This window comes from Apteryx rowi, unplaced genomic scaffold (genome assembly GCF_003343035.1).
Source record: "Apteryx rowi isolate R43461 unplaced genomic scaffold, aptRow1 scaffold_3, whole genome shotgun sequence".
Taxonomy (NCBI): domain Eukaryota; kingdom Metazoa; phylum Chordata; class Aves; order Apterygiformes; family Apterygidae; genus Apteryx; species Apteryx rowi.
The window spans coordinates 1,638,974-1,660,051 of NW_020449418.1; the positions used below are offsets into that span (position 1 = coordinate 1,638,974).

A 21,078-nucleotide genomic window follows, 5' to 3' on the forward strand; every position below is an offset into this window, starting at 1 on the left:
AACCAGGAAAAGAGAAGATCTGGATTCAGTAAAACACATGTCAGACCCCAAACAAGCAAGAAACAGAATCAGGCCCACAGAGCTGTACATTGGGCTTCCTCACAATTTACATCAGTTATTCACATCTCATTAGCTCTTTTTTTATAAAGAGCTGCCCTTTGTATATAAAGAACTAATGATACGTGTTTGTGCCACAATGCTGAGCGTGTAACAATTCTGTAGTTTCACAGAAAAGTGTTAATATAGACCATAAATAGGATTGTGGCAATCTATAGAGCAGTAAGTCAATCAGAAAACTCCAGTAGGTGGTAGCCTATGCCCAGGTCTGGTGCCATCAAACATGGCTTCTCTGCCTCATAGTGCTGCTCTAGAAGAGACGTGGGAGTTGTTCTGGAGGTTGCAGCGTTGCGGGCTGCTGGCCACATGAGTGGGTCCTCTACCATGGGGTCTGGTAAGCAAATGGCACATGGTTTGGAAATTAAGCAAGGTATTTTATGTTTACAAAACAATTCATAAGAGTTTTAAAAAAGGACTAGCAGTGTTTATGCATAAGCTGGATGGACTTTAAAACATTGCGTGCTTTGTTGTGTCAACTCCCACACCTGCAGGAGCTATTTTAAAAAGCTCCATCCCCATGAAATAAGGGAGCCAAACACCTGAGTGAGTCTAAGCCCACCTTAGTGCTCCAGCTAGAGCCACGTTGAATATTTTTGCTAGCTGAGCTGCAGAATGTTATGGAAAATGTTCACTCCAAAGAGTCTCTGTTCCTGTCTGAATTTAAAGTTGGTGAAAAGCAGTGAGTGAAACTGCAGGGGAGCTGGTATCAGGAGGCAGCCTAGGTGCAAAGCTTGGCTCCCTGGGGCGGGTGACTGCGCTTCCTGGGAAGTGGGGAGGTCYTGGAGGGCTTACGAGCCTTGCCATGCACCGCAGCCTGCTGCTGGGCTTCTAGACTGCCTGCACAATGCAGGAAGAAATGACACATTTCTCTCACTGATAAACTGAAAGGCTGAGACGTGTTGTTGACTTCAAGGTACTTCAACATTTCAGATCCATATGGGCACCTTGAGGAGAAGGGGCTGAGGGTAGGAAGTGATAGAGCATTGCCCTGAAATAGCAAAGTCTTGATTTTCTTGCCTTGAAAACCAAGCTGGTGAGGTACTTAGAGTGTTGGCTTCTCACTAAGCCCACTAACTGGGCCCCACTGTGCTTCAGGCAGATATCTGCCTGCTGGTGAGAGTCTGTATTTTTTTCCAGAAATGACTACTCCCTTTAGGCTGCATAGAGATGAGCAGCATAAAGGTAAAAGAACAGTAGCTCAGCTAAAGCTGCCCCGATCTCCTTTCAGACCAAGAAGAGACTTGTCCAAAGAAGAGTGAAGTTGCCCAGAGCATTTTCTTGTGCTTTCTCAAACTACCAAAATTACCAAATATGCTTTACATTGTGTGTTTTAGTTTACTATGCCAGAGAGACCTCTGATTTCAAGATTTGTTCTTATAGACCTGGGTTTTCTTTCTGTTGCACCACTTGCACTAGATCCTGCCTTGACTTTGTTTATTTGTAGGACRACACGAAGATTCAGTCTATAAACGGTTATTGACCTGGGAAGAGAGAGTTTCTAGAATTTAAGGGTTGGGCAGTTTCTTGGAAACTGCCTTATCAGCATCGCTACAAACTGGAAGCTTTAACAGCCCTTACTTAGCTGTGCTTCTCTAGTTCCTATTTCTAGAGTTTTGTATCAGTCTCTGTACATGCTTGCTTATTTTTGCAGTATGTTATTTACAGCAGCTTCAGGCCAAGATTGCCACAAAATGATGAAGCCAAGATCAATTGTTTTGCTATTACTGTAATTAGGTGTCAACTAAGTCCTGAAGCAAACCAGTAAAGGAAAACATACCTCTATGCACAGAGTCTGCATAAAGACAGATGCCAAGAAACTTACACTTCCTCTCCTGCTGATAGAGAAAGGAATTGTTTGAGTGGTTCAAGGGTTATCAGGAGAAGCAAAAAGATAAAATAGGAACAGAGGAGTATTTACGTTGAATAGCAAGGAGTATCACCATAGCGCACTCTGGTCTCTAAGAGCAGTGGAGGAGGCCTGACGAGGAATGGAAGAGTGTAGCACTCTGGGGATTTGAAGCAAAACTGTACAATACATTAAAGTCTGCTCAGGGAATGAGCCTGCACTTACACAGGGATGAACTCGCTCTGAAGTTTCACAGAGTCAGAATGGGCTGGTTCGTCATAAACCCCATGAGAGTCTGCAGTGCTTCAAGCCTTCCCCTCCAGACCTGAGCTGGCAGCCCAGGCTGGAGCTGCTGCTCCTTGTCCCTTTGAAGAGCCCTTYCTCAGCTCATCTGGGAATGCTCGACCCGGCTGTTCAGGTGGCGATATTGTTAACTATTTCCCTCCCTGACAGCTTAGCAGTTTTCATCCCATGTATAATAGTCACAGGCGAAGGGCAGGAGGCTGTGAGAAGTCATGTTTCAATCCTGTCTTTCTGTGAAAGCTGTGCAGAGCACAGGCTTTGCATCTCGAATCCAGTCCTCTTCCCTAAGGGTGCTCAGTCCAGTCCCGAGCAATAACTGATGGGGAAGGAGGCAGCCAGGGAAGTCCTTTGGTGCAGACAGCTCATCCCCTGCCATCACATGGGCAGATTGCTTAGCAGAGCAGGCATCTGCATCAGAAACAAACATCCACAGATCCATGGACACACCGCACTGTAACTTCACCTCATGAATCGCTGTTATAATAATCCTGTTTGCTCAGTCTTAATGACTGAAGTCATCCATAACCAAGAAAAACAGCAGGATTATCCTACAGCACCTGTTCCCACTGAAAGGATTATTGCGAGCTGGCTGTACCGAGTGACGTCCTTTAGGTGTCTCCATGAAAGCAGACTGAGTGCTGTCCATGGCAACCTGTCAGAAGAAGTCCTCCCTCCACTTCTGCATATTCCTTTTCCAGGTATTTTCAGTGCAACAACTGGAAACTCCTAGCAGATAAAGGTCAGTCCACATGATTACAAGGGTCAGTGTTTGCAAGTCTCCAACACACACAGTTGCTACCATGCTGCTCTTCGGACAGCATCGTTTCTCGTTTGACTGTCTAACAGGGAGGCAGCATGGGAAGTATGGGCTGTAACCTGCAGGGCTCAGAAGACAGTAACTTTAAAGCACTTTAAAACAAATTGTTTTCCTGCTCATCGTTCCTTATACTTTTGCTGTACAAATGAAGTACCTGCCCCACAACATTTAAAGATTGTGTCGCATTTATATCCACAATATCATAGTAGCTGATATAAGAGTATGGTATTTTACTGGAGAATGAAAATATTTGAAGCCAGAAAAAGAAATCTGCCTAGCAACAGCTATTTACATGGGAAAGCTAGAAAACCAAAAAAAGCCCAGAGAAATTTTGGAGGGAATTGGCTCAGTGAGGGTGGGTAGGTTGGGCAACAAGAAAACAACTTTCCCGTAGATGGAAGCCTTCTGCTTAATCCCACCTTTCAGACATGACATCTTTACTACTGTGTCCAGTTGCCTGGCTTTCATTTAGGAACACTTTGATTATCAAGGTTAGCTCAGTCGCCAAAAAGCCACTGGACTTTCCAGCAGTGCATCTGAGAGCTGGTCCAGTGACCTGCCCCAAGGTTTGTGAACCAGCCTCTGGAAGAAAAGGGAGATGCTCTAGAGGGAAGGAAGTGGCCACCTATGGGCATGATTTAAATGCGGGAGCTCAAATGTAAGAAAAGTCCTGCTTGCCACTGGAGCCCAGAGAGCAGAGGGCCCTGTGTCTTGGGCCGCTGCACAAACGTGTAATGCTCTGTGAGCAATGTTAATGTACTGCTGTCATTACTCATGTGTCCGGGGGGGGGGGGTTGCTTCAAGGCAGAGTATCTCCCAGTGGCAGTTACCACTTTTAGTCTCTCATGGAGCTGCAAGGAAAGTATGGTGTCCCAAAATGGTGCAGAGAAGTGCTGCAACTGCCCCTAATGCCTCCATGGCAAATGCTAACTCCTTCCTCTATCCTTCATCTGCAAGAGCATCCTCCTGTCTCTTAAGCAGAGGCTTTGGTGAACTGTAGTCACAGATGTTTTTTCTCTAATGGAATGTAACATTAAACTAAACACTGGAACATGGAGACAAACAGAGCAACAAATTGGGGAAATAATCCTTAGCTTGTAATGAATTTTGCAAAACATTGTCAAAATTTGGTTTCATTTGAACAAAAATGCATTTATCATATCTGTCAACATTGAAAAACTGTTTAAGATTTTATTTTGAACCCTGAAGATGACCCAGAAGTGACATGGTATTTATAAATAGCTTATTATACACCACAGTATGAAACATACATTTATCTTGGTGCTATTGAGTCAAATTCGTTGTTATATGGAAATTAGTATTACCCTTCCTAATACCAACATAGAAAAAAAGCATAAAATCACTAGGAGGTGAATGGCAACAACCCATGGCTCAGATTCTCTTATGAAAAGGACCATAAGGGAATGGTGCTCACTGGAAAAGGCCACCTTGATGCTGAAGCTCATCTAGAACTGGGTCAAGCCAAAATGGTACCAAGCTGCAGAAGCTTTTGATCCCTGCCAGACTGCACAGGATTTGAACCTACAACCTATTTAAAAGCTGTTCTCAAGCCCTGAGCCAGCCAGGTCCCCATTTTAACTCAGTTTTACACTGTGAATGGGTGGCTCTTTTCGAAGTCTTCACCCTGTTATTTTTGGCAATGGCTTTGACAGGATTGTAGGACTGCAGACGATTTCTTGTGCCAGCTCAACTTCAAAGTAAGAAATGTTCTGTGACCCCAATACCAAGCACAAAGCTCTGTAAGGGCTCTTCTGACAAGGCTGAATAACGTATTGTATAAATTCAGCACAGGAGTAATTACGCAATTGTTTTACATGGCCAAGAATCTCCACGAGGCTGCTGACACTGGCTTCCTCACCCGCATGCTCACCATGCTTCGTGTGCGTCCCGTTGACTTGTGCATCACGTTAAGCTACAAAGTAGTAGAGCTAGCCTGGATTTTTAGGCGTGCTTTTAGATATTTTAAACAGCCCAGTTTGCAGCAGTGAGGCTGGCTCTTGCAAGAGAAGACAGATTCAGGCACTGAGGGCTGAGCATGATGCTCCCAGGCCAGGGTGGGGAAGAAGATGAGCCCTGCAGGCCCCTAATACACACGCTAACCAAACAACATGGTTTTAGGGGTCTTACAAAACCTCCTTTTAACCACAGAGGGGATCAGAAAGTTTCTCCTTGGATATCTCATTCTTTGAAGCTTTGCTAGAGCAGACTGGATTCCTTTACTCAGGCCTCATTAATATCCCATTAAAAAAGATAAATGTTATCCTTTCTTGGAGCCAAGTAGAGTTAGAGCACTCCACTCTGGTCATGTCTGTGGCGACAGCCCAGATGGCTACGGATGTAGGGAGCAGAGAAGACAGGCGGTGATACAATATCACAAATGCAGTCAGTCAGGATGTTGGCCAGCAGTAAATCACGCTGCAAACCAGGCTTGCTGCTCCTGTGTGCACACAAGGGCTGTCACTGAAGTGGCAGAAAGCCAAGCAGGCGACTGTGGATAATGCAGTGAAGCAGCCCCAGAGAGGGGAYGATGGAGGCTTGCTGGGAGTGCTGAGTCCCACGCGGTGGGAGGCTCAGAGCGGCGGTGGCTAGGAGCCGCATGGTGACATGGGGGAGATAAGGCTCTTGATGGATGGACCTCAAAAGGTTTGAAGGTTTTTGTTCTGTTTGGCTAAGCAGCCAAATGTTCACTCAGATAAGCTTCAGAAATGCATCTGATCTGAAACCCTTTGTATCTAAAAAGCAGGGCTGGAAATAGCATGAGAGAATTCCTCCGGCTATGGCAGTTCCTGGGCTTTTCCTCATCAGCACCAGTAAGTCTAGACTCACCCACATAAGCAAAAAGATAGGCCAGCTTTAACAGCGAGCCCCTTCCTGAACCTCAGGCTGTCAGCTGTGCCTGGGTACCAACCTTGCCTAGGAGTTTGATGACTAGGAGAGATGGTCCTTCTTTTTGGATGAGGTATGTTTGGTCACACTCTGCAGTTTGTCCTCTTGCTCTACACAGTTGTTGTACTGGCTTAGCTACGGTGGTTCAAAATATTGTTATGGAAATGCCCTCACTAAYGTTTATATGTATCTTATCATATCCATTGGCACAGAGTTTGTATAACAGATATATTGTCAGTATGCAATACTGACAATTGCCTAGTGCCTTTTTCACCAGCAGAGATATACCCACAGTAAACACCTCATTGCGTACAAAGCTCTGCAAAAACCTACCGATGAACTTTTAATTGACAGCAGGTCTTCATCAATTGCCTGGGACACTAGAGGCTGGTGGCAGGAACAGATGGTCCCAGACCAGACTCCTACCCTCCTTGTGCTCCACATTCAGACCTGCGAGAGAGCTGGTGGCCTGCAAGGGCCCCGATTGCAGGCAGCACTGAAGGGGACCGGCGACTATCCTGCAACTTTAAATTGCAATGCTTGAGAGCTATTTTTTTGGAGAGTGCATCATTTCCTTGGAAAGAAATTACAACGTTGTACTTTACTCCAGCGAGTTTCCTTGTACCGCAAGTTGTTTAAACAGTTTCTCATTATGCATTTCCCATTCAGACAAAAAACAACCCAGAAAGCTTAAGGCACCAAGACTGGTAGGAAAAMGGAAATCCTGCTCTGACCATCCTAGCAGGCAGCGAGCAGCTCCCCAGCTCTTAGCAGGCACTGAYGGACCCAAAAAAAGTTTGGGGCAGAAAGGGGGAGATGGGAGCAGCAGAGATTTCTGGCTACATAGAAAGCCTTCAGGTGATCTGTACACCTCTCAGGTTCACCTTTGAAAGAGTGTGGTCTTCCCTTGTCCTCCTGCATTGCCTGAACTTGGTCAGTTTTGCACGGTATCTACATGGCCCCTGCAGGTCCAAGGAGGTGGCCAGGCACCAGCCCTGGACACCTGCAGCCCTTCCTGGGCATGGCTTGTGCACACTGGCACCACTCATTGCTCTTCTCCAGGAGCAGCTGAGCACATCAGGGATTTTTCAGCCATCCTATCATCACAGCCCCTCTGCGGCATCCCTTTTACAGATGAGGAAGGGCTGATCAAAGTTGACTGCAGAAAGGGCTGCAGACACCCAGAGCGTCTCCACTCAAGCTTGTCAGTCTCCCATGGGGCACYGAACCCAGCCTTCCTCCTCCATCTGCCTGCTCCACAGCCCCTACTGCTCTCCGGCCCTGCGGACCCCCAGCACCCAAACCGAACCTTGGCAGTCAGCTGCTTTACGGCACACATAGCCTGGGCTGAGCATCTGCCCACTCCAGTCCAACATAAAGAGGATCCAGACTGGTGTTAACCAGGTTCAAACCAAGGGGGCAGAGCAGCAAAGGGCTTTCAGCCCCTTGCAAACCAAGGGGGTCCGTCCCGCCTAGGTTCAATGCTCTCAATCACTTCCTCTTCCCTTCGAGTCCCTCCCCAGCCTTCCCGGGCTTCTGTTTTTATCTTTGCCCTAATGAGCCCCCCCATCCTCCCCCCAACTTTAACCTCTTCCTTGCCAAGCGGTCTTTGGAGTTTACGTTGGAAAGTTGTTTATGTTGTATGGCTTTGTAATAGTTTCCTCATACACCACCTCCCTTCCTTCCCCAATAAAAAGCTCTACAGTGAGCTCCTGACAAGGCCCGTAAACAAAGGAGGAGTTTGGAGACCCAAACGTTTTTTGGTAAACCCAATAGGAAAATAATGTTTCTCTTGAAGGACGTTAAGGATAGAGCTCATAATAGTAGGAAACTAGTGTCCACCCTAAGCAAGGAGTTGCCTACTTGCTGCTACCTAGCATAAAACGCAGATGTCTACACACAAGGCCACAAATTATCGTTGGACGTAAGCAGTTAACCTTGCACCGTTTCCTCAGCCAGCCAGGATGGTGTTGATGGCACACAAACCGATTTGCTTGCTAGACTCCAAATATTAAAAGTTGTAACAAGTGAGCAAAAAAATGAAAGCAAAAAAGTGTTTTGAACTCACCTAAACTCTGATGAGTAGAAGCAGAAGGCAATGCAAATCCATTATTCTGACTGTTCCCTGCAGAGGAAAAACAGGCACACAAAATTCAATTCATTATTCTCTTTCTTATTTAACATTAAGTAAGTCATTGAACCTTACCACTTGATCTATCCATTTTCTTTAATAGTAGGGCTGCAAGAAATCTTTTTCTCCTCAAAGGGAGCTTCAAGTTTCCAACTTATATCATATAAAAAATACTTGAAATGTATGAGTAAAAAATAACTGCATTTCAAAGAGAGCTTGAACCATGCAGATAATGATAATTTTTCTCTTCTGAAGTGCAGAACTAAAGAGTTGAGGTCACAAGGAATTCAGAGCACCATTGTTCTTCTTCCAGAGGTTTTATCTGGAGACAGGCAGTGTGATAGACTCTGCAGAGGTCACTGAATGGATTATCTGTTCAAAGTGTTAATGGCATGCATTTGACAACATCAACCATTTAATTTATGAGGTGCCTCATAACATAAAGGCAAAGAAGTCTATGACATGCAAAAACCCAAACACATCCGGTACAATTAGAAAGTATCTGACCAAAGCCCAGTCTCCTCTACAAGGCATCTTTCTTAATTATGGATCTGTACAGATGTTCCATCTTCCTAAAAGTATGTTAGCAGAATTTGTACGATGATGGAAGTGTTATATAGTGAGAACTATATTAATGGAAACAATCCAGCACTGAAAGTATTCCAGCCTTTTTATCATTGCATTCCTTTCTCCCACATGAGCAAAGTGATCAGGAGTAAGAGCAGTTAAATTTCATCCACCAAAAGACATGCATGATATGGATTACCCACAGGTCACTAATGGTTTAATGGTGCCCATCCACACTGTGATCCACATAAAGACATTGTGCGAACAAACAGAGTTGCTGTCCCTAGGGAATTGCTTGCCACTGCCCATGGTTTTTGGCTTACCTCCGGTTTGTTGCCATGTCACCCTATTGCAGCTAGGAACAGCTTTGTGCTGTCACCAGGCCCCCGAGTTGCTCTTTCAGCTTGGGTAGTCCATATGTCTGCCAAAAATTGATGAGTCTGTCCCATGTGCTTCATTAAGATACGATTACACAGTGGATAATCAGACCTAAAGCATGTTTTTTTTTCTATGACACTGAATATTTGTGCAAAATGAATTTTTTTTCTTTCCACATGCACTGAGAAGCTTAATCACTTAGTCCAGGTGAGAAAGGAAATCTTACGCAGAGCTGGGAACAGCGCTCATCTCTCCTGAACCTACCCAGAGACCGTACTAGCTCATTGGCTGTACTTAGGCCTTGGGAAGCCACAGGATTGTTTGGCAGCCTCCTGTTCTACTCAGCTCCACATCTGAATTACAGCCACTCACTGGGAGTTTAATTCTGCACAGGGCTGGGCCCATTAGCTACACTTTGCATAGGAAGTGCAAGCTTTGGCTCCAGAAAGGTTGCTTCGAACATGTGCTGGGGACAATATAATATTTGGAGGAGCCCCTCCAGCGAGGGACAGGGTTAGATGACAAGTCCTGTTCCTCATTTCAAACAGGTTAATGGACTAACTCAGGTCATGCAAAATAACAGGCAAGAGGGTGTTGATCTGGATCTCAACTTCCTCAGCATCAAAACCAGAGATGAGATTTTTGTGATCAAGTTGACTAGAGCTAAATGTGGGCTGCAACCAAAGCAGATGACCTCATCCCTTTCACCCCGCACAGTCCCATTTCCGTCATGCCATTACCAGCACTTGTGCGGCCCATGTGCTCAGCTGAAATAAACCTTCTTCTAAAGGGGCTGGTTTTCAGCCAGCTGATCTCATCGCCCACGCGGGTGCGCAAGCAGCAGTGCCAGTCGAGGCAGCGGGCACRCAGCTGGGGCCAGGGCTGCGGGCAGCAGGCTGTGAGCACCGTCCCTCCAACCACAGCCCAGGCGCGGGCAGGCTGACACCCAGTCACCCCGTTGCTAGCTAGTTGGCAACCAGCTTGCAGTGAAACAGGAGCAAAAGCTCTCCTGTGGATGCTCTTGAGGTGGTTTAAAGTACTGCTACTATACCTGTTGCTGGCAGTTACTGCAGTAGCAGCAGCTGTCTTGCACTGACTATTACATAAAAACTCCCCAAAGCCTGATTATTTTACATAATCATATTGGCCTCTATTGGTGGTGAGAGCACTTCAATGCACTTTTTTTATCCTACCTTCTCTCCTGTAAGCTAGGGAGTGCTACTATAATCCCATTTGCAGTGACTGCAGAAAACAGAGCGTTTCTCACCCTGGTAGAGAAGTAGCCGTGCAGGGACCACTGGCTCACCGCCGGGCGACCAGCTACGCTCCTGTGGCCGCTTTCCTAAGCCAGGCTGGCTACACTGACACGTGCTGCAGTCGCTGCCCCAGCTCTGCCCAGTGCGAGGCCCCGGCAGATTTGGGTGGGCAGCCCTGAACTGCTGCTGCAGGGCTGGAGCTGATCTCTGAGCAGATCAGGCGGTGCTGGGCGAGGGCCTGCGCTCCTGGTGCAGACGGGAGCTCCGACGGGGTGGCCGTCCCGGCCTGCTAGTGGGACTCTGCCCCAGCAGCGGGGATAATTTGGTCTGTAGGTGTGCGCAGCCGGTCCCCGGCCCCCCTGCCCCAGCTCCTCCAGGCTGCACTGCCATCCTGCAGTGAGGGTAGCTATCTGCTAGAGAACAAATCCCACACTGGTTTTGACTAACTCAGTGGCGTAAATGATCTGATTGAGATTTTATTTGAAGGCTCCCAAGCGAATAGTTAGGGGAAGAACAGACAAACAAAACATCCCTCCTTGAAAGTCTGGGCTCAGACAGTGATTTAGCTGTTAAACAATGGAAGCTTTGTGGGACTTCTCCCAATTTACCTGTTCCAGTCCAAGAGGAAGTGCTCCTCCCTCTGAAGCACAATAGTTGTTTCACTAATCCCAAACTAGGGACGCAGGCTGGCACATACCTTCGTGTCACAGCTCTTGCTTTCCCCTGGCAGGCGTCAGCGAGGACCACCTCTGAGATCCCACCTTTCACCGCTTCCTCGCTCGTACAGGCAAATCCTGCACCTCACGAGCGCTGGTGAGGAAAAGCCTGCGAGGCCTGAGACGGCGAGCCCTTGGGACGGCAGTCACGTGAAGGAAGTGAACGCCGAGGCCAGGCTAACCCCAGAGCAGCTCTTCCTGCCAAGCCAGGCGACTGCCCTTCCCAGATCCCCCCGTGCCGGCGCGTTCGCGCCTGAGCGCGGCCTCTCCCCGCAGGCTGATGGAAACCACAACCCCGGGGCCTCGAACAATGGAAGGCTAAAGCAGAGGAAAAGCTCCTTTTCCAGCGCCCCTGGCAGCCAGACTCCCGCCGGGCTCCGCGCAGCCCCGGCGGCCGGGGAGGCCGGGAACGGCTGCGGGCAGGAGCTCCCCTCCACCCAGCAGCGCGACAGCTCCCGGCGCCTCTGCCTGGGGCAGGCGGGAGGGAAAAGCAGGGGTTTCCATGCCTCAGGGCCACCTTCTGCTGCCTCCCCTGCCCGCTGTGCTGCAGGGCACCACGCAGATCCCGCGATGCTGCCGCATGCTGGGCTGCCGCTGGAGATCTTGCTGCGGGAAGGCGTTGGCCTGGGATGGGCTTTCGCACAGAGGACAACCGGTGGTCTGGGCATAGCCTTGCAAGACAGCCGCTGCTTTTTAAGTAGCAGCTCTAATGATGATTTAAAACCCATTTGTGAGGCTTAACAGCCATTCAGTGACTGACCACGCAATGTTCATGAAGCTGCAGCTGTAGCCCCAGCAGCGCCCGGTGGAATCAAATGGCAGGTGCCACCTGCGGCGCCCAAGTCCATTTGCACGGGGACGGCGAGGCAGGTGAGTGGTGCCCTGCGCCCGGCGCAACGGGAGCCAGTGCTCGTGTGCCGCTCAGTCCGTGGGAGCACGCTGGCCCCAGGCCACCCCAGCTGGGGCAGCGTGGCTGGCATTGGCAGCACGAAAGAGCATGTTATACAACAAAAAAGGGGACAGAAAGAGTGCATCTGAGGGCACCATGTGCTCCACAGCAGGGCTGTCTCTGGAGAGTGGCACTGACGGATACCACTCATCCCTGGACGCGGCTGAGGCTTGCACAGCCCTGGAGCTGCCTGTGTGCTGGTGGCATTGCTGTAACTCTTGCTGGATCACTTAGTGAGGGGYGAAAAGAGGCTCTTCATGTGTGCTTGGAAATTTTCATCCCCAAACTTGTTCTCCATTTCCTTTGAGGAAATTCTACTTGTCTGTATTCCTTCTTCTTAAAAAGAAGCACTTTAAAATTTTGACTACAGAGCACTTATATTTCGACCACATAGCAAATCTTTTATCATGAGCTGTTCTGTTGTTCCTCCATTTTTGCCCCTTACGATCACAAGGTAGTAGCGCTCCTTGGAGGAAGCATATCGGAGAGGCTTTAAAGCGTCTGCAGCACTCATGTTGCCCTGAAAAATGACTTGTTTGGTAGCTGAAATATTTATACACCCATTAGTCGTTGAGATTCTGAGCTCCTTAGTGGCTCAGATTGCCTCTTTGCTATATTCACATAAATATACCTTTAAAAGCCTTGTCCCAGCTAACTTAAGAACAATTATCAAAATAATTTTGGTAAGAAGTCTAGAGGTCATGGCTTTGAGAAAGACTTTGGCTCGGGCATGCAAAGGTGCATTGCTGCTGAGAGATGCTGAAGAGCAGCTTAAGGCAGGAGCTCCAAGCTAGCAGAAAACCCTCGCTGAGTCTCCTTCAGGACGAGAGAACCGGGTGCGTTACGTAGGGTCCGAGGAGAAAAGGCGTGCTCTGAGCACGCTTGAGATGCGCTGCTAACCAGAGTGATGGCAAAAGCCTAAATGAGTTTCTGCTTTCTCTTTCAGGTTGCTGACTGAGGTCAGGAAACAGTTCGTACTTGTTTGGGGCTTTCACACTTTGGTGTAGCTAATATTAATAACTCGAACACCAAACTGCTAGGAGCGAGGCTGAACCAAACCGGAAGAGCTAAACTCTCCCTCGAGTCTGGTAACGTTTGCATTCGGATCCAGGCTGCTGCGTGGGCCTGGCTGCAAACTCGAGCTCCTGGACGCTGCGGCAGCGCGAGCGAGTAAACAACAACACAAAAAAGCCCCGGAGCCAAACAGCCCGGAGACGACAGGGCCGGCCGAGGTGAACGCGTGCGTGAAGGCGTCGGTTAACGTGAACCAGGAAGCTTGTTGAGCACTTAGGTAACGCACCCAAACACTGCACAGCTTCGAGCGCCGCGGCCCCAACGCCGTGGCTGGCGTTCACAGGACGAAGCGGCGACTCACGTGAGCTGAGCGGCACGGATGGGCTGGCGCCTCGGCCGCCCGCGCCGAGCATGGCCGCCCTGGCCGAGTGCTGCAGCCTGGCGGGACCCAGCCGGACGGCCGGGCGCTCGGCTCCCGCGCCCGAACGCGCACCTGCGCCAGGGCCGGGCCGCCCCGGGGGCCGCGCAGAGGCGGGGGCTCCCTGCGCCCTGGCCTGGGGCCTCTCCGCATCCCACCAGGCCTGGCGGAAAGCCGCAGCCGAGGGGGCGCCGGGTAGATCCGGAGAGGCAGGGGTGCTGCGGGCCTCGTTGAGCAGCGCGCTTGACGGAGGCGGCGTGCACGCTCCCGCAGCGATTGCAAGAAGCCGACGGCTGCAGAGGTGGAACCGCGTGTTTCCGCTGTCAGTCCCGTGGCGGCACAGTCCTGTACGGAAAGATGCCTATTGCACCTCTAAGCCTGTGTTTCTATAGTGCACCTGCCTGGCACATCCCTATCAAAATGAGTTAGACTTTTCCAGTAACAGGCAACTTCTATAGCACAGCGAAAGATGTCTCTGCTGCTGCTGCTTGCAATGACAACCCCAGGTCTGCTCCCCAGCATCACCTGTTTGATCCTTTTCCCATCTCAGTCACTTCTTCTAACGCGGTTTGACAGCCTGAAGTTACTGAACTGCATGAACAAACCACTTGTTGTTACCATGGCTATTGCTTTCGGACGGGCAGGCAGAAATAACAACTTTAAGGAAAATAAAAAACATATTGATCTCTTCTGTGAGACATTCTAACAAATATTGTTGATCTTACATTATACGTGACTGCATACATAAAGAAAAAGACTACTTACTTCCTCCTTAGGCATTTCTGAATTTGGCAGTCTCTGAAAGCAAGTCAGTAGTGCATACGGTAATAATCCTCGGGAGAGTGTGCTTAACATTATTGCAGGAGATCAATTCGTACTTTTGACATGATCAAACAGAAAGTTTCAACTGAACAATGAGCTTTTAGGACTAAAAGTGAAATACTAAGAAGGTGTGTATGTCTCTGTGAGTTTGCTTCATTTCACTCGTTGATGTGGCTGTAGCAGAACTATTTTTAGGTATAATCCTTCAAACAGAACATGACTTCTCCTTTCTGATTAGTACAAAGCTGGCTGCTAGTCAAAGGATAATTATTTCCCAACACATCACCTAACACAGACCAGCAAACAAAACGCTCATTATGTGAGTTATCCAGCATTAACTGTTGTTTAGCAGTTAACATTTTCTTGACAGCTTTGAGTAGGACTAATTGCTCCAGCTTCATTAGCAGAGGTTATTTACTGCTGGTGACAGTAGACTTTTCTGGAGATATTCTCACATAAAAGATTAGATTATCAGGTCAAATTCTGCTACCCATGGCAATGTGTGACTGCATTTGGCCTCAAGAAAGTCTGCTCTTTTAGTTCATAGCTGCAGAATTTCCAGCCCTGCAGTTGATATATTACATAAAGGAAGTAAGTGCAGTCCACCGGACAGGAAATTACAATGAATTAGGAAAGTGTGCAGCACAAGGAAGGTTTGCAAAATAGCCACTTAAAAGTTATTAATAAAATGTCAACTTCAGATAGGGTTTAGGGAAAAAAAAGCTGACAAAGAAGTTGTCTCTATATTTGAAAATATATGCCTACCCAAATGGGAAAGCAGCTGTTTGCAAAAGAAACAGTGCATGCTATCACAAACGAACGATCGATGCTGACAAATTCTGTGTGCACTGTGGGCACAAGTTCAGATCTAATTATCATAATTTTAAGCACACTTACTGCACATAATTTGATTAGTTGCAATCCTCATTGAGTAATTATTCAGTTATTGCTTGGTAAAAATCTACAGTCAGTTTGTGACTAGGGTCACAGTCAAAGTATCATGAATTTTCAAGAGTGCTTTTGTGCCTAACTCAGTGATGTGCAGGTATGTTTGAAAATTTTTCTATATGCCTATCACTACATTTAGACTTCTAAAACATATATCTCCCCTCTTCTTTAAGTTTCCTGAATACACAAGAAATGAAGTCATGCTTTCCATCTGATACATTAAAAGATGTAGAGAAATGCAGCTTTCCTTCCAGAAGTGCTGGGCCACTACTGCTCAGAGAGCAACGGGCGCCTTTGAGAATCAGGCCTCTTACATGTGGAAGTCTAAGGCAGCCTTGCCAGTTTTCGCCCTGACAGATGTGGGACATTTTCTCATACTGGATTTCTGTTTTACCTGCTTCTCCCTTCCCTGCAGGTCTGCGGCTCTTTGCTGTAACTTTCTGTGCACGTACGTGTGTAGCTGCATGTCTACCACCTATACTTTCTGACTTGCAGCTCCAATTGTTAATCCATGTCTGGTTTTCTTCAAAAAAATATTCATCATGAATGTTTGACTCATTGCCTCCAGAGCATTTCAGCTGCCCCGTAACTCTTTTCAGAATACACTTCTTCACCGCTAAGAACAGCCTGTTCTGAGAGTGATCCGTGGGGGACTGCTGGCCAATACCTTCCCTCGCTCACACACATGCATGCCATATGTCTTGCTTGATCTGTAAGGTTACTGTGCCACCGTACGAGACAGACAGGCATCCACCACACGTGTTGCCAGATGGATTATCTTAACTGTCTACTAAGGGATTAAACATGCCAACCTCCAAACTTTTCTGTCAGGTCATCGACTGGCCAAAACCCAGTGGCAGACAAATCCTGATCAGTTTACTCACACAGCTGGTCCCGTGTCGTCAAATTCATCCTGCATTTAACCTCCTTGACTTTAATGTCATTACGCTCATCAAGGGGAACTGTGACCCAGCGCACTTATTCAGCAGGATAAGCTGAGCAAGTTCTGGCCCTAAATTTCCCCTCTAAGGTCCCTGCTGAGCCAAGAATTTAATCACCTGTTAAGTCTACGGACATGAGTGAGCACTCCACTGGGAACGTTCAGACGGTTAAAATTAAGTTTGTGAGCTGATTTATGAGATTAAGACCGAAGTCCCTCAGTCTGACCCACCAGCGTAACGCCAACGTAGCCATCAGTCGCTGCACTTCCCCAGGGTCCTTCACCGCTACCACAGACGGCACCTCCCACGGGCTGTACAGCCCCTCCTGCCCGGCGGCACCACCGGTCGGGGCTGCCCCGGCTCTCGGCAGCGCAGGGCGCGCGCGGGCAATGCCCTTCGCCTTGCCCGGCAAGAGGCAGCGCTGCCTTCTGGGCCCTTCCCGACCGGTTCACGCAGCCAGCCCTCCGGTGCCGTCGGCTGGCGTCAGCCTTCGCCCTACCGTACACCCTTACAGTCCTGTTGACTTTGCTGGAATCACAGAGAAAACCGGATCCGTGGGATAAAAAAAAGTCATAAGGTGCCAGAGCACATTTAATTTAGTAACTGATCTGGCTTCACCTCGGCATTTCAAGGAGCCCATTTAACTATTGCCAGGTGAGAAACTATCAGCTGCAGCTCACATCCTAACCCCAACTAAATTAGTGGAAAAATATAATCTAGATCACTAGCCCCTTTATTTTGTCCTGGCATAAAAAGCATTAACTTCTCTTTTTAGCCTTAAAATACAGTACTGAAAACTGCTAAAAGCAAATTCCTTAATTTTTAAAACAACAGTAACAAAAAAACAGATGATTTTCAAAATGAACCTATGGCCGCTACCCTGAGGAGCTTACTTTGAGAAATATTCTTCTTAAGAGCTAATTTCTAATTAATAAAGCTAAAATAATAGCTAAAATAATAAAGCTAATTGCTTTATTTAATAAATAATAAAGCTATAAATAAAGCTAAATAATGCTTTATGTAATAAAGCTAAAAAATGGCTTCACTTTTATTCTGTACTGACATTAGGAGGTGTTTTACGAGGTCTACCCCTGTCTTTTGGTTGCTCTATCTGCCATGTATTCATTGCAGTAATATTTTATGAAACTACAAAAAACCAGTGTACCTTCACAAAGCAATAAAGGAAGACAATCTTTTTTACACTCAAGTCTTGTTTTATTCAGGGTACGCACCCAGGACCCAGCTCTGCAAGCCTTCTATTCCCAGCACCTCCCTATCTGGATCAGTCAATATGGGTATTATCTCTAAGGCGCTGTTAAACATTCAATTATCATGACCTGGCCCTCCAGGAATATGTGACTATTGGCAACTACAAAGTAAGCCCCACTTCACGTTATCTTTAGCTTTATGATCTACAAACGATATGGTTTTATTTTACCTGGTGACAACAGAAAAGGTTTCCACTGATTTCAGTGGGGTTTAAACCTGCTCCAGAGTCTGATCCTGCCCCAGTAAAGTCTCAGCCATTCTCCCCGAGGTTAATCTCTTTTTTACAAGAAAAGGCAACAAAAGTCTGGACTGCTCCGCCCGGCTCCCAAGCTGCCGCCACCGCTCCTGCTCCTGGGCACGAGCTGCCCCTCGCTGCCGTTCGTTCCCGCGGGCTCCCCGTGACTCCGCACGCAGGGTCCGGCGCTCCTGACCGCCCACCGCCGACCCCCGGACCAGGCCCACCGCCTGCACCAGGTGACGTTATTTGTGGAGCGCCAGTTACTGCGTAATGAGATTTCTTTCTACTCAAGACCATTTTTAGCTTTCAAATTAAGCATCATGAAACAGCTCTGTATTCTTAAATACTCTGGGTCCTCCTGACTCCCACTCCCATACTCTTAACAAAAAGAGGAATATATCCCCGTAAGGAATAGTTACAGAAAAATAGTATATTCATTATCAGACTGGAAACACCTTGTCTTTAGCCATTAATTTTAAGGGAAGTCGGCAGACCTCAGTGCAACAGGAACACAACCTTATTTGGTTTCAAACATGTTTTTTACAATACTGTGTCAGGAAAAGCCATTAGGTAGAGTTGTATTGGTAATCTGAGCCATCTTTTGAGAAAAACAAATGCTGTTCTTCCCATTATAGAGAGATATTGTTTCAAAACCTATAGAGACACGCTTGCTTGTGCTGCAATGGTATTTATTGCACATAGACCAATTACTTACACAGTAGTAAATTGCACCAGAGTATAAATATGTTATAAAACACACACGGAGGAAAATGGAAATGACACACAAGTGCTAAAATAACAGCAGATTCACGTGGGCACTTGGAGATAAAAATAATAAAAGTCCCTTAAGATATTTTAATTTATAATATGGATATATTTACAGTACCTTCATAAAATAATATAAAAAGTCACTCTCTCAATAAAACTATAACAGATCAGACAAAAACAGAAATCAGTTTCAGGTTTGATGTTATTTAAACCTCTGTTTCATTTTTAATTTGTTGTGTGTATGCATGTGCAAGTAACATCTTCAGATAACCTTATAATTCTTAACACTGTGCAAAAAATGGCTTTGTCGCCATTTCTTTTTACATGTGCAGTAAATTTTTGTTGTTGCCAGGATTTTTTTTTCTGTTCATCTGTAATTAAAATGAACAAACTGCAGAAGGCTTGTTCCCCCCCCCCTTTTTTTTATAAAATACTACTAGTGATACATAAATAAGCTGTTTAATATAAACATGGCCCATTTATTCCCCTGTACAATATGCACAGTTTGAGGTAGAAGTTTCTCAGCCTGACTGTTATTGTCTGGCCAAAGAAGATAAGGACAATAATTCACCGGTTGCTGCTGCGGAGGGAAAAAGCAGAGAGGGCTTTTTCCCCCTCTTTCAAAATATATCTGTGTTTCTCATTACTAATTTTTTCTCTGTTTCTACTCTGGGTAACAGGGGAGCGCAGCTACTAAGAGTTTAAAACAAAACTTGCCAGAGGATAAATATTGCCAGCCTGGTCTGCAGAAGCGCAGCGCACCTGCAGTTGCCAGCGACTTCAGTGGGTTTTTAGGAAGCCTACGCTTTGCCAAAAATCGGCCGACTTTCCCGTGCATGAGAGACTACCCCTGCGGCCCTCGGAAATAAAAACTGGGACATCTGATAGCCCCAAACAAGGTCGGGAACGGCGCTGATGCTGCCCGCAACTGAAGTCAATGGCCAAACGCCGGCGCTGCAACGCTCCCGTCTCAGGTTCGACCACCAGCACGGCCCCGAGAAAACTTAACCTGCGAGGGGGATTTTCACATTCCCTTCCAGTTGTTCTTCTCCAGCCCACCCACATCTGAGTCTCTTTCAAAGCTAAATATGATCTGATTATATTTGGGTCTGGTTGTTTATTTTCGTCGCTCTCTGGTCAGTGGGTTTCCTGCTTGCTTTAGCTTCAGATGAGGTATGCTGTACACAAGTTCACCTGCTTGTATTCCTAAGTAAACACAGATTTCTCTCCCCAGTAAGGCAGAGCGCCGTTCTGCTGGGCGTTAGCCTTACGACCAGGCTTCTGCCGGGGACTTTTCCGCTCGGGCCAATTTCCCTGCCTGCCGTGCTGCTGCCGCTCGGCCGAGGCGCCCTGTGCCCCCCCGCCCCGCGCCCCCAGCGCCCGCCCTATACCTTGGACTCCGAATTGGAAGTTTTGCTATTTCTCTCCTCCAGGCTGGATTCACTGCCTCCCTGCGTGCCCCCATTGCAATCGGACCAGGTCCCGCCGAGGCCGCGCTCGGGGGAGCCCAGCGTGCTGATGAAGCCCCCCGGGAGCCGGGAGAGCTCCCCGCTGCCGGCGCGCAGCCTCCGGCCGCCTCTCCGGGGGCAGCAGAGCAGCCGCTTGAAGGCCTTGCGGAAGTCGGGGCTGCGGCAGTAGATGATGGGGTTGAAAGCGGAGTTGGCATAGCCCAGCCAGTTGAAGAAGACGAAGAGCCAGTCCGGCACCAGGTCCCTGTTGAAGACGTTGACAATGTTCACCAGGAAGAAAGGGAGCCAGCAGAGGGTGAAGACCCCCATGATGATGCCCAAAGTCTTCAGGGCTTTCTGCTCCTTCATGGCCATGATCCGGGAGGTCTTCCGCTTGCTGGCTCGGCCGTTGCCGAGGATGGGCTGGTGGTGGGGGTGAGGGGGAGGGTGCGGGGGCGGCTGCTGCTGCTCGTGGCTCCCGTAGAAGCGGCCCTCGCACCTATCGATCTTCCTGATCTGCTCCTTGGCTTCTCTGTACACCCGGATGTACACAAAGATCATTATGAGGAGGGGGATATAGAAGGAAATGATGGACGAGGCGATGGCGTAAGCCCTGTTGGTGACGAAGTCGCAGCAGCCCGGGTCCTGGTAGCACTCCAGCGCCTGGGGGTCCTCGTCCCGCCACCAGTGCATCATGATGGGCAGAAAGGAGACCAGGGCGGAGATGGCCCAGACGGTGCAGATGATGCCCTTGGCCCGACCCTTGGTCATGAGGCTCTGGTAGCGGAAAGGCGAGGTGATGGCCAGGTAGCGGTCGATGGCGATGACGCACAAGGTCTCGATGCTGGCCGTCACGCAGAGCACGTCCAGGGAGGTCCAGCACTCGCAGAGGAAGGAGCCCCAGAGCCAGGTGCCCCGCACCACCAGCGTGGCCCCGAAGGGCACCACCAGCAGCCCCATCACCAGGTCGGCGCAGGCCAGGGAGGTGATGAAGAGGTTGGTGAGGGTCTGCAGCCGCTGCGTGCGCCCGATGGCCGCGATCACCAGCACGTTGCCCGCCACGATGAGCAGCACCACCAGGGCCATCAGCAGGCTCATGCCCACGGCCCACTGCTGCGAGAGCAGCTCGCCGGGCAGCTGCCGGCTCCCGGGGGGGGGCGGCGCCGTCGCCGTCGCCGTCGCCCCGCCGGGGCCGGCGCCGGCACCGGGGCCGGGGCCGGAGCGG

At 48.5% G+C, this 21,078-nt stretch overlaps 1 protein-coding gene and 1 long non-coding RNA gene across 10 annotated transcripts in view; one reads left to right on the plus strand and one right to left on the minus strand.

The window, feature by feature from the left end:
* ADRB1 (adrenoceptor beta 1) overlaps positions 1-21,022 on the minus strand; it is a 43,600-nt gene extending 22,578 nt beyond the window's left edge. For 6 of the 7 annotated variants that reach the window (XM_026069658.1, XM_026069656.1, XM_026069653.1 and 3 more), the window contains exons 1-2: positions 19,797-21,022; positions 8,059-8,115 (exon numbers count right to left, since the gene is read on the minus strand). In XM_026069658.1, coding sequence (XP_025925443.1) covers positions 8,059-8,115; positions 19,797-20,951 — 1,212 coding nt within the window. In that variant the 5' untranslated portion in view covers positions 20,952-21,022. Of the gene's footprint in view, positions 1-2,188; positions 2,993-8,058; positions 8,116-19,796 lie in introns of all 7 variants that reach the window. The other variant, XR_003254177.1, reaches the window with a different exon arrangement.
* Positions 5-19,788, plus strand: LOC112967934. Of its 3 annotated transcripts, XR_003254179.1 has the most exons (4): positions 5-451; positions 11,053-11,908; positions 12,934-17,873; positions 19,086-19,788. It is a non-coding gene; the product is annotated as an uncharacterized LOC112967934 (long non-coding RNA). The 3 variants fall into 3 exon arrangements; XR_003254180.1 differs by having other exon boundaries at positions 5-487; positions 11,053-17,873; XR_003254178.1 differs by having other exon boundaries at positions 11,053-17,873.
* Positions 21,023-21,078: the final 56 nt, after the last annotated feature.